The sequence below is a fragment of the Pyrenophora tritici-repentis genome, chromosome 1, assembly GCF_003171515.1.
Source record: "Pyrenophora tritici-repentis strain M4 chromosome 1, whole genome shotgun sequence".
Classification (NCBI taxonomy): Eukaryota; Fungi; Ascomycota; class Dothideomycetes; order Pleosporales; family Pleosporaceae; genus Pyrenophora; species Pyrenophora tritici-repentis.
Window position 1 is genome coordinate 3,337,036 of NC_089390.1, and position 13,133 is coordinate 3,350,168.

A 13,133-nucleotide genomic window follows, 5' to 3' on the forward strand; every position below is an offset into this window, starting at 1 on the left:
AGCTACTGTAGGCGCCAGATACGCCCATTAGTTAGAGTGTGTCCATGTGGGTTGAACTAGTCGACAAGTGATGAGTAACCTAAACTGAAAAGCGGCCGTCAAAGACCACCAAGGTCCATATCATCACCTTAGAATGCTCTGGATGTGTCCATGCCCCCGCAAATGACTACATGGCCCGCGATAAAAGTTAGCAACTCCATTCTGTCTGTTTCCCGTATTCCATTGCCCTCTATCTTCTTTCTATCAAGTCAGCTGATCAAGAGTAACATGTGTCCCAAGGACCATCTCCCCACCCAAATTCCGGTCATCCCACGAGACTAACATGAAAAAATGCATGTATTACGTGAGCGCAAGTGTTAGTCAATGTGCACTGTAACACATACACGCACAAGCTACTACTAGTAGTCCCAGTAGTCCGGCTGAACCGGCGATTATTACAGACTTCATGTGAACACCACTTTCCTCTGCGCAACTGACTCTGATCTGGTTCCCTCGCAAGATGATGCTAAAGATGGATTTGAAACTCTTGTTAGTGGGCCGCTTGATCATCACTCCACTTGCGCGATTCAGCGAGATGCCTTACGCGAACACCACTTTGACCCCCACTCATTACCCATACCTCCCTAGACTGTTTTTACAACCTTTGCTAATTCAATGCCCAAACCGTTGCAACCTGTCCTGTACCATGCAGACACAAACAGCCACCTGGCTTAAAGATAGGCGCTCTTCGTGCTACTATATCTGTACAAAAGGGAGAGTAACCCTAGTCGCCGAGCTCCAAGACACCTGAGAATTTCCACGGAGAACGATCTGCAAAGATACTGCAAGTCAGACGTCCCAAATTCCCTGATCTGCATAACCCATCTCCTCTACGTCTGACAGTGGGATCGCATGTCATCAACGTACAGCTTCTTACCCTCTTTTCCTCAAACACGAACCTCATCTAGCGCACCATTCGGTCGGATTGTCAATGCCCTCAATTGAGCCTTCTGACGCGTATCTCTCTCCCGCTTACACCATAAGCCATAGTGGACCATGGTGGCCGTAAAATGGCCCACATTGAGACTGGCGCCATGCCATTCACATGCTAAATCCGCTATTTCAGCGTATCAGCGTGCTTCACTATGTCGTAACGAATCTCTATTTAGCTGAGCAGGCAGTTATGTTGGCGCCAATTAGGATCATTTAGGTATTCTGTGGATGTGCTAAACAAGTTGCTATGTGTCGCCGACCAGGATCGTTCCTACTATGAATGCCGAGGCGCTGATCTTTTACCCATGCTCCTCGCATGTCTGCTGGCCTATTTACCAAGCCCTTTCTAGACCAAATTCCGACTCAGCTATTGGTTTTGCTCTCTCCCTACGTCGCACAAAGACACCCTACATGTGCAGTTAATATATTCCCACCAATGGGTACAGAAAATGGGGCGCCTGACCCAGCCGGTTGAGGCAGGTTCTGCACTGCCGCCCTTCCAAAATAAGCGATGCCGATGCCGTTTTGGGCGCAAAACCTGGCCGAGGAGATATGGTGCTTGGGGATCCCTGCCGTGAAGTGGAGAGAAGTGTCGTTGGGCGATGGGGGGCTAAGGTGAAGAGTAACGGGGCGTCACAAGTTGTGCAGTGTCATTGGCTCGTGATGCAGTATTCTGAGTGTTTCTCCAACCACTAGATAAGTCTGGCGTCCAAGACGAGGGCTTGGACATGAACTGATAAGGTTGTTAGGCGGCGGAGTGTTTGTGGGATACATGGCTTGCATCGGCCCGGGAACAGGTGCCCGCTGCGGATCACGAATCGGCCCGCAAAAGCTTCTGTTAACGGTTCCCATCTCATCTCATCCCACCTCCACCGCCAGCCCTGGAAAACGTACTCAACCCTCATGATGACTCACATAAAATCACATCTCCCATGGAGGTCTCTCATTGTAGGCGTTGTAAGATGAGTCGCCGGCTGACGGACATTCAGCGCAGGTCTCAGCCACCCGTCCAATCCTCATCCCCACCTGCGTACAGAAGCGGCCCCTTCTGCTTCGGTTGTTCCCACCTTTCCCAGCTTCCGCCATTGGCGCAAGTCATGCTAGCATGTAAATATGTTAGTAAGGCCACCAAACACCTATGTATAGGATGCGCATGTGGCGCATTGCCCACCTGCACATCGTATGGATGCCGCAATGCACCTTAGTGTTATAAAATTCTTGACAGTGTGGATAAGCACCTAATAGGCGTGTCTGAAGACCACAGTGGCCTTTATACACTAGTATGTCAAGTAGTTTATGACCCCCGGGTGATGGGTGAGTGTTCGGCGGAAAGGGCCGAAGAATCCTGCTGTAAGGTGACTTGGGAGCATAAACTGAGGGCACTGGTGTTGAACTGGAGGGAGAAGTAATGCTGATTAACGGCCCAAAAGAAAGACTAGTCGTGAGAAGTACTGCTAGGTGGCTTAGGCTTAGATAAAATCTAGCAAGGGCATGGACGACCATCACAGTCGGCATCATGATGACCCGTCATATACCGCACGTGCATTACCCAACACGCAATCACAGGCCCCTAGCTAGCCAATAGCTAATTGGACTGATCTCCATCTCCATAAAAATCCTGCCAAAATCCTACCCGCTCGTTCCAAGCGCCCGGCACATGTCCATCACCAATCTTATCAACCACATCGCCGAGTCTGCCTCACAACCTAGCGATTCCGACATGCTGGGTAAAAACAACTCGCTTCTAGGGGTCATATGTGGTTAAATTCTCACCCCGGGGCCTTTGGTGGCCTTTTTTCCTGGCCAAGTGGACCCAGCGTGCAGCGGCAATGTTAGTCCGCGACATAGGCGATCCGATTTAGGCAACGGAGTGTACAATTCCAAGCGAAGGATGCATGTAAGCTTCTCAGTCGAAAAAAAATTAGCAAGCTTTGCATCATGCTCGAGCCGGGAGGGATTCGTAGGGTTGACGAGGCGTAACTGCCGACGTTGGGTCTGGCGCAACGCTGAGGACGAGTCAGGGGAGAGCATGGGAGGTAGAGTGAGATGATGTATGGGTAGGGGCCAGGACTTGGTGTTGAGAACAGGTGATAAAAGGTAAGCCAGTGCCACGAGGCAGCTGAAGGATTTCGCAGGGCACGAGGACGTGGTCTGTGGTAGTGTGTATTACAAGCGGACCTATGGTGTGGCGTGTTGAGCGAAGGACCCCATACCTTGAACCTGGGTCCCTGCAGCGCCGCATCGCCCGGTGTGTACGGTATCCATCAGATCGGTTACCAACGATATTCATAGGCAGACATGCGGAAAACATGTCTAAACATGACTGCGAAAAGAGTCTCTTGTAACGAATGGGCTAAACACATTTTACCGAAAAGGTCCCTGAGGATATTTATGCAAGAAACAGGTCTATGAATAGGGAAAGTAAAGTAATTTACACAGTACTGACACGTACAAGGTTGTGTACCCGCGAAGAAAGATGGCGCTTGATGGTTTCTGGCGCAACTGCCATGGTAACTTGGAAAGTGTCTCGAACGCGAGTGCGGAGTGATGCCTCCATGGCGACGTATACCCCGCTGTCAATCCCTGTCTCAACTGTGTTGGCAGCCTGGCAGTAGCGCTCCGAGAACTTATCGATGAGCTTCTCAATTTTGAGAAGCTCGGAAAGAACAAAATTTGTTCGGTATGTGTTCTCCGACTCAGGATCAGAGGGTCCTGGAGATACATATGGGTACGTGAAGGCCTTCATCTGGGTCTCGAGGGATGTTCCTTCGCCTTGTTGGTGGACTCCTGCGATAGCTTGGTACCATTTTAAAATCTCAATGATGATAAGATTGATCATAGTGGAGAAAAGAGGGTTCGATGAGCAATGGCAACTGAGCAATACATAGAGTTTGTCTGCGGCGGCCTTGTTGGTGGAGAGCACGGATTCCAAAGATGGAAGGCTGTCCAATGTACCGTGGTAGTTGCCGGTGGAAGATGGAGTATGCACACTGCTCAGCATTTGGAAGGCTAATTGTGTGCAGTCGTGGTTTGGAAGATGAGTTGGAGCTGGCGGTGGTGTCGGCAAAGGTGCAGACACCATAGGCTGACATGGCGTTGTCTTTTCTTGTGGAACCAGCACCGTGCCTGGAACACCAAGATATCTTTGGCTCATGGCTGGTGGGGATTGTAAGGGCTCTACTGGTGCAAACATCTCAAGCTGACTCTGTCCACTGGTCGACCGAACATGTCCGTGGAAAGAGGTGGGAGGCGGAAGATATTGGGGCACTGGAGCAAATAAATCTGTCTGGCCTCCGTACGTTACGTGGTCATCACTCGACCAAGCACCAACAAGTGAGCTGGCGCCTTCAGAGTATGCGGGCGACTGACCCCCGTCAAATCCGTTTCCCATGTAAGTGTCCTGGTAATTGTACTCGGGCGTGCTGGGTCCAAAGAAGAATGGATCTGTTGGCTCTGGAGAGCTTTCGTAGGCGTAAGATGTAGTGCGTGGGATGATCTCCATTCTTGCTCCTAAGGGTCCATAAGAGCCAGCAGGTGATACGTCACGCTTGATAGATCCGTCCGGGTTTCTGTGTTTGCGCGGCTTTCCTAGTCTGTGAAAAGAATGAGCCCAAGGACCCAAAGATGGAATGAACGATGTACCTCATTGAAGGCGAGTAGTTGCAGCATATACTCATGCTACCGCATCGATGACAAGTCGGTCTTACTTTGTCGCATTTGACCTGTGATTGATATTAGTAGGTGATCGTATGAGAACATTGGTCACTGACTTTAGCACGAGAGCAAGCGTCACAGGATGCTCTCATCTTCCGAGGCTTCTGCTCTCCATTCGGCCCGGTAGCTACCAGAGTGATCTCGGGCCCGGTACTGTTGTTCTCCATTGGCGGTGATGGAGGCTGAGTAGAAGAAAAAGCATGAGATGAAGTTTGAAACATTGTGTATGTGCAATAGTGTGACGGTCCGATAGAATCCCAAGCACCCGAGAAGAGGGGTGTATTATATAGAGGGGTGGAAGAGAACGAATAATCTTAGTTGAGACTAGGATGGATGCAGAAAGGATCGTGGTTTAGGCCCGACGTGCAGTAGACGAACATGCGCGGACGCAGGTGGGTGGTAAGTAGGCGTCAAGCTGATTTCTGAGAGCGCTAGGGCAGGGATTACTGCAGCCACAGAGAATGGGTGTGTAGGATGGGGCTGAATGCTTACAGGGCATGTTACATGCTTCATCGGGCCTAGTATCTCAGACAGGCTACGAGACCAGTCGACTGCATCCATATACGCAAGCAATAAGGCCGGAGAGACTCTCTTGTATAGGGTAATCTTACGATCTTAGCCACACCTTTGTTATATGTTCGCATCTTTACTTATGTCTGCAGAGGCTCTTCAGCTTCAATAATCCACTTGAACCAAACGCAGAGAGCATGTCCGATGTACCGTGCCACACAGGCGGGACGCAATGAGGCTCGGCGACCTGAGGCTGCGGTAAAGATGGGATATCTGGGTGCATAGAATAGATCACTCCAAAAGAGTTGTACGAAATGAACCAGCGCGCCGGTACGCTACTCTGGCGTTATGCAGCGGCATTGGTCCAGCGCAATGCGGGTTCATTGCAGCCATGCAGCCCTGGCTGCGTGCTACAGTCCGTCTCGCTTTACATGACGTTCAGTGGGGTTCTAGTGCTGACTTAGCTTGTTCTGTCCTGCTACCTAGGTACACAAAAAGAACAGCGCTTGTCAAACCCCTGGTTAAAAGCCGCTAAGCCTAGCATTCCTGTCCCTATAGTAGTGGCAGTGAGATTTTCCGGTGTATGTAGGCTACACAGTGGCATGTAAGGCAGCGTATGGAAGTTCCTAGGGCTGAAGAAGCGTAGGACAAGTTGTACAATATCGTTGCTGCGGAGCTACACAGGAGCTCAAACGTGCCCCCAATTGTTGCACAACCCATAAGACTGGTCCGCTCGTGCAGGAGGTCCAACGCCGAAGCCTGGAATGATGCGGGCCAGCTGCCCAAAAGGCGAACTACGCCCTGCCCACTGAACCCTTGTACGCTCCACAACGGCTCGCCTTGCAGTATGTGGGCTCGAGTCTGCTGGTATCGTGCGACCATGTCGTCATAAGCTACGGGTTATCACAGCCTCAAGATACAGGTAGTATCGCTGCTCAGCCACGGGCGAGGCAAGGGAATGAGAGACCCAGGCAGGCTGTGGTGTGGGTACGGACAAGCACGCAACAACATGTCGAAACTATTAAGTAGGCCCCCACGCAAAATTTGAGAGGGAAATTGGCCTCGATTGCTATTAGAAAAGAGGGGCTGGTTCTCTTAGGTCGAGATTGCATTATTGCTGGGGCGTAGTTGATGTGGTAGATACAGGAGACTGGATCAGGAACGGCGCGGTCATGCGCGCATAGCCGCCTGTCGTCTCCCGCTGCTGCTGGCTCGCTAGCGCTATCCCGGCCATGATGGCGTTGAACCACAACAAAAAATGTAACACTCTGCAGCCAAGTTGCGATAGATTAATCCAATGTCCTGGGTCTAAAGATGGCACCCAACCTATGCGACCATCGATTATGCATATCTAGGTTCTAGGCGCAAGGCGTAAACCAGCTCCAGATACGTTGATAATTTCGACTGAACCATTATGATACTCAGAATATTGTCCCCAAAATATTGCCCAGCATAGGTATATTCATCAAGCCTGTGCAATAGCATCTAGACTCTAGGTTCCAGAACCCAATCATCGGCGACGCCTAAGCTTTTTCTCTAAGGCACGGACACAGATGTCACCCTCAAGAACACTCTTCACACATAGAAACAGGTTGCAGGAGATGGCTGGATCTAGGCAAAGAGTCAATTCTTATATCCGACACGTGAATACAGAGTCACCCAATGACATGTGCCGTGAATGCCCTCGGGAAGTCATGCCGCGATCTGCAGTTCGCCCGCCTTCGCTTACTAGGGAAAAAGGAAAAGCAAGCCGAGCAAATCCGTCGCGGAAGGAATAACACCGTGGCCTGAGGTGTGGGGGCTATAGGCGCAGGTTTCAGGCCTACTAAAGGTGCTTGACGTATGCACATACACGGGTCTGGCCCCTCAACTTCAGGACGGGCAGCGTTGGATCTAGATCTTGGAATGGGTTACATATAGTATGCGTAAGTGTACAGGATACGAGCTAAGTAACAAGCGTGAATCCTCAAAGTGACTAGGCCGCTTTCAGAGATGTTGATGTCACGCTATGGTTTGATACTGGCCCGCTTCAGGGCCGAATGGGAGCGCTCAATGACTTAGACTTGGCGAGAAGAAGGTATCAAAAAACCTCTTGGGGAAGCCACAAGCTATCCTAAGCACTTCATCCAAACAGGCTATTGCTGCCCATGGAGGGAGGCACACTTTCCTTGTTATGTGTTGGAAATACGAATATATCTAATTAAAGACTTCACAGACACTTCTTGCTAGCTCTCACATATTTTCTAAATATGGGTCGTCCGACTGAACCATTCTCAGCAGCCTTGGAAATACTACATCGCTGCGACACTTGAGCACAATATCTAACGTGCCCGTGCGCAGCGCGCACGCCGAACACCAAAACACTGAAACACCTACAAACTTCAACGCGTCATAACTCAATCAGCATGGCAGCTATTGACAAAGCGTTAGCAGAAATCGAATCGCGAGAGCTTGGAGATAAAATTGTATACCAGCAATATGCTGATAAGTACAACGTATCAAGGAGTGCGTTGAGCCGAAGACACCGAGGCATTTCACGCTCGAGAGCCGACTATACAGCCGACAAACAATCCCTCACGCCACATCAAGAGCTAGAGCTTGTACGGTATATCACTAAGCTTACCAAGCAAGGCCTACCCCCTACAAGGGAGATGATTAGGAATTTCTTATCAGAAGTAGCCCATCAGCAGCTCAGCGAGAGCTGGGTTACTCGCTTCATTAACCGACACGAGATCCATCTTATCTCAAAGTGGACCAGCGCCATGGATCGTACGCGCCACCTGGCTGATTCCGAGTCAAAGTATAGACTCTACTTCGAGCTGCTGCATGGAAAGATCACCCAATACCACCTAGAGGCTCGAGATATATACAATATGGATGAGAAGGGCTTCTTGATTGGCTTGGTAGGCAGAAGCAAGAGGATATTCAGCAGGCGTCAGTGGGAGAAGAAGGAGGTTCGAGCATCTCTCCAGGATGGATCACGCGAGTTTCTGACAGTCCTGGCCTGCTGCTGCGCTGATGGGAGCTCGCTGCCTCCAGCCCTCATCTACGCAGCTAAGAAAGGAGCTATACGATTAAGTTGGGTAGAGGATATTAAGGCAGGAGAGCATGAGGTCTTTGTCTCATCATCTCCAACAGGCTGGTCAAACGATGACGTAGGCCTAGCTTAGCTTGAGCAGGTGTTTGATCGCTATACAAAGCAGCGATCAGGGAGATGGCGATTGCTTATCCTTGATGGCCATGGACATGGATCTCACCTCACGATGGAGTTTATTAAGTACTGCGATCGCCACAGGATCCTCCTCATAATCCTTCCTCCCCATTCAACCCACACGCTCCAGCCGCTCGATGTGGTGCTGTTCAAGCCACTCTCTCAGGCCTACTCCAACGAGCTCACTAACCATCTCCATAAGGCTCAAGGCCTCGCTCCAATCAAGAAAGGGGACTTTTTCCCACTCTTCTGGAGCGCCTAGATATCCTCCTTCACGGAGAGTCTCATATTGAAGGCCTTCGAAGCCACTAGGATCTGGCCGATAGACGCCAACGTTATCCTCCGTAGATTTGCCAGCACGCCAGAAGCTGAGAGAAGCTCATCATCAGGGCTCTCTGATCATGACTAGAGAAAGCTTGATCGATTAGTTCGAACTGCTGTCACTGATAGCCATCAGTATGAGGTAAGAAAGCTACGCTCAAGCGTTCACCATCTCTCTGTTCAGAATGAGCTTTTAAAGCATAAAGTAGACGGTTTAGAAGAGGCTCTTCAACATAAAAAGAAGCATAAGAAGAAGGGCAAAGCTCTTGACCTTCAACAGCGCCAGAAGTATCACGGTGGCGCTGTCCTCTGGTCTCCTCGCAAGTTGCGTGAGGCTCGAGCTAGAGAAGCAGTACGGGAGCGAGATGAGACGGAGGAGAAACTCCAAAAAGCACAGGCCAAGAAGCAGCGTAAGGAGGCTCAGCTACAGCGTCAAGTTGAGCTCGAGCAGAGGCGTGTGGAGAGGCAGAGGCTCAAGGAGGCGAAGGAGCTTGAGCGAGCTGAGAAAGCAATTGAACGCGCGCGCAAAGTTGAAGCTCAACACCAGAAAAAAACTATCCAACAAGCTCAAGAGCGCAAGCGTAAAGCCTCACAAGTAACCTTATCAAGTAATAAGCGTCAAAAACGCGCTAGCGCTGCTCAAGCTGGTGTTCAAACTCAAGATGAGCCATCTGCTGCACCACCCAGAGTCACATCACGTGGCCGCAACGTCAACCTCCCACAAAAATTTAGATAGTACAAGTTAATCGCAAGCATCTAGTTACTGCAACACTAAGTTCTTATTAGTATTGGGCTATTGTGTGGCGTTGTACAGCCTCATTTTTGAGATTGAGCAGATGGTGTTCGCCGTGCGCGCTGCGAATCCGTGCGCGCTGCGCACGGGCATGTTACCCTCAGATGCGCAACCCCGCATCAAAATTTCTTTCACCGCAACCACCAATAACTCCACCAACATGAATCCAATCGATGCCGCGATAGCCGCAATCGACGCGTTGAAGCCAGGGGAACAGTTTAGTTACAACAAAATTGCAAAAAATCTTGGTGTTGTGAGATCTACGCTCATCCGGAGGCACAAGGGGTTAACGCAACCCAGTGCAATTGCAAATCAAAAACTCCACCCACAACAAGAAAAGGAGCTTGTACGATACGTTCAGGGGTTAACAAAGAGACGCTTGCCACTTACAAAAGAGATGGTAAAGAGCTACGCAGCTTCAATTGCTGGAAAAGGGGTTGGCGATAAGTGGGTATCCGGGTTTCTCCGGCGGCACTCAAATAAACTCATATCAAAATGGCAAAGGCCTATGGATCGCAAACGCCATAAGGCTGATTCAGGGGCAGCTATCAAGGAGTATTTTGACCTGATACATGGGAAACAACAGGAGTACCGGCTCCAAAACCTCAGCATCTACAACATGGACGAAAAGGGGTTTGCCATAGGCACCGGCGGCAGGTCAAAAAGGATATTTGACAAACAGCTGTATGAGAAAAAGGAGGTTACTACATGAGTTCAAGACGGATCCCGTGAATGGATAACTATCCTAGCTTGTATTTGCGCCGATGGGACAGCGTTACCGCCAAGCATTATTTTCAAAAGTAAATCAGATGTCGGATCGTGAGAATCGGTAGAGACGTCGGCTGCTTGACACTTCGGCCCGACTTCGGCCCACCTTGCGCAGAGCTTAGGTATACCTTCGTAGCACCTATGTTCGTGGACAATACCAATACCAGTCACCAGAAGAACCTCGTTGTTGTTATTCACCCGTACGATCGTACAAGGCCTACCAACATCAGGAGACCTCCAATCAGTTTGGGTGGACAAGATCAGTGAAAGCGAAGAGCCGGCCTTTGTAGCGGCATCAAAACGTGGCTGGACGAACGATAAGATAGGGGTAGCTTGGCTCAAGGAGGCGTTTGAGCCATTCACCAGGCCAAAAACACCTTATTCATATCGGTTACTCATTATAGATGGGCACTCATCCCATATAACTCAGGAGTTTTTGGATTTTTGCGATCAAAATCAGATACTCCTGGCTATCTTTCCTCCTCATTCAACTTATCGGCTTCAACCCCTAGATGTTGGAGTGTTCAAAACACTCTCATCAGCCTATAAAAAGGAGCTAGCTACCTTCACCCAAAACACGCTGGGGGTCTCCGAACTTAAAAAACGAGACTTCTTCACCCTTTTCCATCGAGCCTGGGTATCTACAATGGCCCCTAGCCTCATCAAAAAGGCCTCCACCGCCACCGGCATCTGGCCACCTGATCCGACACCTGTACTCAAAAAATTCACCCCAGCCACCCCTGAGGTGTCAAGTTCGGATGAGGACTCAACGTCACCTATCAGCGAGTCAGATTGGCTCAAAATATATTCACTAATCCGCCAAATAAGCAAGGGTGAAAGGAGTAGGCAGGTAAGAAGACTCCAGAAAACCCTCCACCGGCTTGTTGTTGAAAACAAGCTCCTTCGCGATGAGACCAGGGGTCTTATAGAGGAGCTGCGTAGTAGAGGGAAGAAGCGAAAAAGCTACCCCCTGAAACACCAAGAAAATATAGATATCCCCATGGAGGAGCTGTTTTCTGGTCGCCAAGAAAGATTCGGCAGGCCCGTGAGCGTTGGGTTGAAGAACAGCAAAGATTAGATCAGGAGAAACTCCGAAAAGCTAAGATAAAAGATTTGAGAGAACAGGCAAGGTTATACAAGTTGAAAGTAACTCAGGAGAAGCGTGCGGCACGAGAGGCAGCCAAGGAGAGGAGGATGAAGGAGAAGGCTGAGAAGGCTGTTGAACGCGACCGCAAAAAGGCTGAGCGCGACGCCAAAGAAGCTACCCAACAGTCCCAAAACAGTAAGCGCAAGGCCTCGAAAACCTCAAATAATCGCGATAGTAAGCGTCAAAAGCGTGTTGCGGATGTTGCAGCTGTTGTAGAGGCGTCAGGGGCGGCACCGGCGGCGCCACCAAAAGTGACCCGCCACGGCCGGAACATCGAACTTCCAGCCAAATATAGGTAGCGCAAAGTAACCAGGGGCATCTAATTACTACTACTTCATGAAATCTCGCGATACTAGCCATTGTGTGGTGATCTACAGCCTCATTTTTGAAATCTGATTGTGTTATTGGGGTTGCGCATCTGAGGCACTTGCGCATCTCACGCACGGACACGGTAATTACTGGTACACCACTGAAGTGGCAACTCCAAGTTTAAGTAGAAGAGCAAAGCCAGCAGACAGCGCGACGTCGGCACAGATTCAGGCCGTACCTGCGACATGGGTGTCCAAGAGATGTTCCTTCCATCATCGAATCTTGGCTCGGTACCTAGGTATGTGAAATTTGACGCTAAGTCAACGGATGCGTTCTGAGGCTTACTATTTCGTAGATCCGTTTCCCTAGTTTCTGTCGCGACCCCATGGTTACTTACGAGCAAACGATGATCCTGAACGGTGCTGACACTGTTGATAAAGTTTATGGTAGTAAGGACAGGAAGTTGGGAACTTTGGAACCATAGGGGACGTGAATGCCTGCACTGTAGATAGATCAGGTCCCTGATCTTAGCACCCACTTCAGCAGATTCGGGCCTTGAATAAAGTCATGAAGTCATGCTTCCACTGCCGTGAACACTGGTCCTTCCGGATGGCCCGGATACTTAGATATGCATAACCCCTCTGACCAACGCTGGGGCCTCCAACATCGGCTTTGCCCAAAGAGAAGGGGCGTTTCTCGGAAGTACCTACATCGTAAAAGTCTATCTGTACTGGGTTGTTGAATTTTCGTTCGCGACGACACATGCCGAATACGAGCGTCTCATTTCCCTGTCAGCCTAACCCCGGCAGTTCCTCCAACATAAGACATTAGCTTATCCGACACCTCTTTTCCCTCCTTTAGAGGGAAATCTACAAGTCATCCTCATACTATCACATCTTACCCTCATTAAGAAAGAAACTACACGAGCTAAACTTTAGCATGGCCACCACAGGGTATAATCTCGATCCTCTCTGATATGATGCAAGGGACTTGGAAAAAGACGTTTTTAGTTTTACAAGATAACTCATCTTCTACACATCGACATGTTGATGTATGTTGCACCACACTCTGTAGCTCTCTTTACTAGTCTACCGAACTACAAATATACCATTAATTCTCTCCTCTATGCTGCTCATTTCTCACGAGAAATCAACTCTACCTCAATTCTTTCAGTACATATCTTCAGCGGCCTTGTCGTCGGTGGTCTAAAGTCGGCGACCAACGGCTTTGCTGATTAGCACAGCAGTCGAACGCAATCAAATTGAAGGCAGACGGTTGGTGTATGAGTTGCTGCAACTAGGCAACGGGATGCTGATGCCATTTTGGAGGTTGGACTTGTTGGATGGGGGCGGTCAAGAACCGACACTGACACAAACGACTGCTTGTAG

General features: G+C 49.7%; 4 protein-coding genes across 4 annotated transcripts; 3 read left to right on the top strand and 1 right to left on the bottom strand.

The window, feature by feature from the left end:
* Positions 1 to 3,403: 3,403 nt before the first annotated feature.
* On the bottom strand, positions 3,404 to 4,474 carry PtrM4_013210 (Zn-II 2Cys6 regulatory protein; the record flags this gene model as incomplete). The annotated part of the gene is made up of 1 exon (XM_001931249.2): positions 3,404 to 4,474. One exon carries the CDS (start codon positions 4,472 to 4,474, stop codon positions 3,404 to 3,406), a length of 1,071 nt encoding a protein of 356 aa, XP_001931284.1.
* A 3,127-nt stretch (positions 4,475 to 7,601) lies between these two features.
* Positions 7,602 to 9,464, top strand: PtrM4_013220 (TolA, Membrane protein involved in colicin uptake; the record flags this gene model as incomplete). Its single annotated transcript, XM_066103091.1, has 2 exons — positions 7,602 to 8,351; positions 8,817 to 9,464. 2 exons carry the CDS (start codon positions 7,602 to 7,604, stop codon positions 9,462 to 9,464), a joined length of 1,398 nt encoding a protein of 465 aa, XP_065965293.1.
* A 217-nt stretch (positions 9,465 to 9,681) lies between these two features.
* On the top strand, positions 9,682 to 10,233 carry PtrM4_013230 (uncharacterized protein; the record flags this gene model as incomplete). Its single annotated transcript, XM_066103092.1, has 1 exon — positions 9,682 to 10,233. One exon carries the CDS (start codon positions 9,682 to 9,684, stop codon positions 10,231 to 10,233), a length of 552 nt encoding a protein of 183 aa, XP_065965294.1.
* Positions 10,234 to 10,935: 702 nt separating this feature from the next.
* Positions 10,936 to 11,735, top strand: PtrM4_013240 (uncharacterized protein; the record flags this gene model as incomplete). The annotated part of the gene is made up of 2 exons (XM_066103093.1): positions 10,936 to 11,139; positions 11,331 to 11,735. The coding sequence occupies 2 exons, from the start codon at positions 10,936 to 10,938 to the stop codon at positions 11,733 to 11,735; spliced, it is 609 nt and encodes a 202-aa protein (XP_065965295.1).
* Positions 11,736 to 13,133: the final 1,398 nt, after the last annotated feature.